General features: G+C 43.3%; 1 protein-coding gene across 1 annotated transcript in view; it reads right to left on the reverse strand.

The window, feature by feature from the left end:
* The window catches only part of LOC125028726 (dynein axonemal heavy chain 5-like), an 80,797-nt gene that overhangs the window by 38,200 nt on the left and 37,597 nt on the right, over positions 1–5,000 (reverse strand). Inside the window, exons 39-46 of the mRNA XM_047618206.1 lie at positions 4,991–5,000; positions 4,532–4,772; positions 4,163–4,362; positions 3,895–4,059; positions 3,170–3,530; positions 2,833–2,994; positions 2,440–2,664; positions 2,171–2,343 (exon numbers count right to left, since the gene is read on the reverse strand). The exon at positions 4,991–5,000 is cut by the window's right edge and continues 229 nt beyond it. Of these exons, the coding sequence (XP_047474162.1) occupies positions 2,171–2,343; positions 2,440–2,664; positions 2,833–2,994; positions 3,170–3,530; positions 3,895–4,059; positions 4,163–4,362; positions 4,532–4,772; positions 4,991–5,000 (1,537 nt within the window). The remainder of the gene's footprint in view (positions 1–2,170; positions 2,344–2,439; positions 2,665–2,832; positions 2,995–3,169; positions 3,531–3,894; positions 4,060–4,162; positions 4,363–4,531; positions 4,773–4,990) is intronic.

Below are 5,000 nucleotides of genomic sequence, written 5' to 3' on the forward strand. Positions count from 1 at the left end.
ACACCTCAGAAGGGAAAGGTACAGTCATACGAAAATTTAGCCAACTTGAAGACCAGAGCGACAGAATTTAACCTAAACAATCATCCAGATATTCACTTCTCAGCGACGATCCCAACTCTGACTAAATCAACAAAAAATTCAGTGACATAATAAAGGAAGCTGCATTTAAAGTAGGTGTTAAGAACGTCAAGCAAAGCCCTGTCAAGCTCTAGGTAGAAACTAAACAACTTATGCAAAAACGTCGGGTCATGAAAGTATCGTTAAACAGGGACAAAATAGAATTATCTGAACTAACAAAAACTATAAATAAACAGAAGAGAGAAGGTGTACGGTAATTCAGTACTCGAATAATAAATAGAACAGTGATCTCAGGTACCAGCATGAAAACAGCTAAATGGAGGATCTGATTAGGGAGAAATCAGTTGTATGCAATAAAGAAACCAGACGGAGAAGTGGCATTTAATAAGAATGCAATCATAAGAGTAGTGGAAGACTTTTACAGGAATCTATACAACTCAGATGAACAGCCACGGATAGAAGCAAACGCGGTACCTAGAGACGTAACTAACATCACAACAGAAGAAATAAGGAGAGAGCTTAAAGGCATGAAGAGAGGGAAACCACCAGGTGAAGACGGAATTAGTATAGACATTATAATAGATGCAGGAGAAATTGCAACAGTGAAACTAGCCAATCTTTTTAACAAATGCGTTCTCAAATGAGAAACTCTGAAAGCCTGGAAAAATGGAACAATTATTTTGATGCATAAAAAAGGGGATAGAAAGGATCTAAAAAACTACCGACCATTAGCCTCCTTTCACTTACTTACAAACTGTTCACAAAAGTCATCGCAACTCGCATCTCTGACAGTCTGGATTCTAACCAGCCTAGAGAACAGGTAGGCTTTCACAGTGGATTCTCAACAACAGACCACGTCCACACGCTCATCCAAATAAGAGAAACAATAAACGAATATAGGATGGCATTTATCGATTATGAAAGGGCATTTGGCTCTGTATAAATACCAGCACACACGGAAACCGATAAAATGTCAATTAAAAAAGGTGTTAGACAGGGTGATACCATCTTACCAAAACTGTTTACAGCTTGCCTTGAGGGAATATTCAAGAAGCTAGAATGGAACGCAAAGGGTATCAAAGTTGGAGACGAATACCTAAACAATTTTCAGTTGATATTGTTCTCTTCAATGAATGCAGCAACTAATAAACGATCTGAATAGAGATGAACAAGAAAAAGACTAAGATCATGTTCAGTTCGAACAAATAAATGTACAAGGCAAAGCGGTAGAGATAGTGCACAAGTATATATACCTAGGGCAACTCGTACAGACAAACACATCTAGCGGAGAGAAAGTTAAGCGACGCATCAGTCTAGGCTGGAGCGCCTTTAAGTCTTTAACCAATGCCTCAGTTATAACCCTATGGATCAGAAACATGGACTACAACCAAATTACTGGAGAGGAAACTAAGAAGTGCCCAGAGAGGGATGGAGAGGTTGATGCTGGGAATTAGCCTAAAAGTTCGGATGAGGGCAACATGGATCAGGGAACACACAAAAGTGGAATGTATACTTTGGGACATCAAAAAGAAAAATTGACAATGGACAGGTCATATATGTCGGAGACAAGACAACAGATGGACAAAGAAAGTAACAGACTGGGCTATAGATAACATAAAGAGGCCAAAGGCCAGACCAATGACAAGATTTGGGAGCCAAAACTGGAAACAAAAAACACACAACAGACAAAGTTGGAAAAAGTTGGGAGAGGCCTATGTCATGCAGTGGATTGATACAGGCTGATAATGGTGATGATATATATATATATATATATATATATATATATATATGTGCGCATGTGTGTGTACATATATTTTTATTTTTTATTTATTATGTAGATGTAGATTTAGATATACATTTAGATATACATTTAGATATAGATATAGATAAGATGGTAGATAGCATGTATAAAAATAAAGATATAAATAGATTAAGAGATTGACATACTTTTATAGAAACATATAACAGGCATTGATATAGATAGACAGGCACAGGCACAAATTCACCCACTTATGTGTGTGCATGTACTTGTTTTCCGTACAAATAGGAGTTCCTCTTTGCACAAGTGCCCCATCCTGTTCTTGCTCCCTACCTATCCGTGAGGGGCGTGATGACGAGGCGCTCGGTGCAGCCCACGAACTCGTTCTGGTAGTGGAAGGTGACGTCGGTGAGGACGATGTTGGTCTTGTCCATGTCCTCGCGGAAGTAGATTCGGCACTGACGCAGCCAATCGAAGTCCGACACCGACCGCACATTCCTTCGACACTGCCAAAGTTCAGATACAGTATGCCATGATATGCATGCATTACGGTACACATCCTTTTGCACTCACTGTCATGTAAGATCAATCATACTACTAACCAGACTGTCAAAAATGTCCCTCTGATGGATATGGATAGTGATCAGCGTTTCGTATTTGGTCCTCTGTACAGGTTCCAAGTCACGCGTCGTTTGATTAATAAGAAGATTGAGAAGATCCAGGAAACGATTATTCATCTCGGCCATGACCCGGCGGTCAGCGCGAGACTGCGTCAGCGCGGCCTCCGAGTCTCTCGTCCAGATCATCTGCAGCCCCAGGATGCCCACCTGTAGAAAGGCCAGAACGCCATTAACTGAGTGAGCTAAAGAGTGTAAAGGATCGGCGAGGAAAGCGGAAAAAATGCTCAAAATCATTATATCAAAACATACTTCCTTAGAAAACGGTAAAAGCGCAGCGATCTGCTCCTGGATAAAACCAAACTACTATAATAAGACCTGTGCTGGGAACTGTTCCAAGAAGCGCAGGACGTTCAGGTCAGGGTCCTGGATGACGTGGTGCGCCTGGCGGATGATGCCGTGGACAGACTGCTGACACATGACCAGTAGCTTCATGAGCCACACCTCAACACTGCCCTCTGCCCGCACCGGCTTCTCAAGCTGTGCAACACACAAGCGTTTTACTATAAGGGCAGCATACTTTATCATTTGTGTTATATATTGTCAAGGAGTGAATGAAAAAAGACAGACATGCATACTGAATTTATCACACAAGTATACAAGCAAATCATGTGTGAGTGACCAAGATTCTTCTGCGACACAACGTTCAGCTCACCTGAACCATCTCCCCTTCACACGAAGAGATGGCGGTGATCCGGTCGTAGTCCTGCTCATGAAAGCGGACGGTCTTGGTGTTGTCGAAGATTGACATGAGGTGAGCCTGGATGGTGTGCGAGTCTGAGGCCTGACCCAGAATTTCGAGCAAGGCTGGGTCAGACACGAAGAAGAAGCGGGGGAACATGAGGCGCTTCTTCTCCAGGTACCCTGACAGGCTCTTCTGACAGAGCTCTAGCTGGTCCTGCAGGTACGGCAGTAGCTGCTTCAGCATGTCATCCCCGACGCAGCAGGCCACCACGTTGGGGTTGTCGTGGGCGCGAACCATGATCTTTTGCCAGCTCTTGTCAATGACATAGAATCTGGAACACAAAAGTCACTCCCTGTATATAATGTTCCTGTTACGTCCCTTCGATGTTCCACTGGAATTCTGCATATGCAAGGTCACACGCTAAGAACTATGAAGCATTACATAAATAATTCTACAAATGGTGTGTTTATAGAATATATATATATATGTAATTATTAACTGACCAAACAGATATTGCATGCAAAAATTGATTGATAATAATCTTTCAACTTGAGTTTATTAAAACATCTCATGAGTGTTTGCAACTCGAGTATTTCATGTTTTGATATACATGTCTAAATAAAAGAAAGTTATAATCGGATACATTCTCTTAATTGGTGTCTAGAGGAACCCTTCTCAAGTATCCGCACGCATACCTTTTGGCTTCCTTAGGAAGCTGCTTCGCGATGTCTCCGCCGACGAACACAGCTTCGAGATAAACCCAGAGATTCTGAACAAACAACCACCGTTCCAGAATTTCATTGGTGTTAGACAGATCGCTCACCCACTTCTGGATCTGCTTCCGGAACGGAGCGTTGTACCTGGGAACATTGAGATTCATTGTGGCGTTAGAATAGAAAATCCAAATGCCATTAACCCCTGCAATCGCCATGTTCCGAAATGAATATGAAAGAAAAGAGGCACCTGTTGGACAAGAGGGACCCCAACACCATGAGCGAGTCCTCGAGCTGCGTTATGACCTCAGCCGTCGTGTCGCCTCGCAGCAGCAGTTCGCCGCGGTTCTTGAAGGTGGAGAAGGTCAGGTCGTGGCTTGCCCACTCGTTCGTCACAATCCTCAGCTTAGCCTCAATGTCCTTCTCCTTCACGGCCGAGATGCAGATGTCCTGGAAAGGGAGGGTGGGAATTTCCGGTTTTTACCTCAGTGCATTTTACTTTTAACAAAGGAGAAACGTTGGAAGACCGCGTGTATGCGCGCGCGCGCGCGTGTGTGTATGTGTGTGTTCCTTCTAACCAATATTGTTCAAGGCGACCACTGAGCTAGCTTTTCCTTACCTCTATATCTTCCTTGAACTGTAGCAGAGGCGAGTCCATGATATTCCTGAGGCAAAAGTTTTCGCTGTCCACGTCGAGGGGCTTGTTGATGACCTCCGCTATGCGCTGCCAGTGGCGGGGCTTCATGGCCTTGTTGGACATGAGTTCTAGGAGCGGACACATGTCGTTGAAGTCGTCGATCGTCTTCTTGAGGGCGTTGAAGGCCGGCCATTCCTTTAGGCCTTTAGGTAGTTTGCGACATCTGGAATTGTGGAGTTACCTTCCGGGATGAACTCTTCTTAAAGCAGCCAATTGATTAAGTCAGCCTACTTACTGTTTCAGCAGGTGATAAAGGTGGGACTCGTTTTATTTTTTTCAATCTGGCAACTCACTTTGGATTTAATATCATGTTATTGCAAGACCAACATAGTAGATTGGAAAAAGAGTTGAATGTACAGTAGCCCAAAGGCCCAGACTCACCTGTTTTGGA

The sequence above is a fragment of the Penaeus chinensis genome, chromosome 9 (genome assembly GCF_019202785.1).
Source record: "Penaeus chinensis breed Huanghai No. 1 chromosome 9, ASM1920278v2, whole genome shotgun sequence".
Taxonomy (NCBI): Eukaryota; Metazoa; Arthropoda; class Malacostraca; order Decapoda; family Penaeidae; genus Penaeus; species Penaeus chinensis.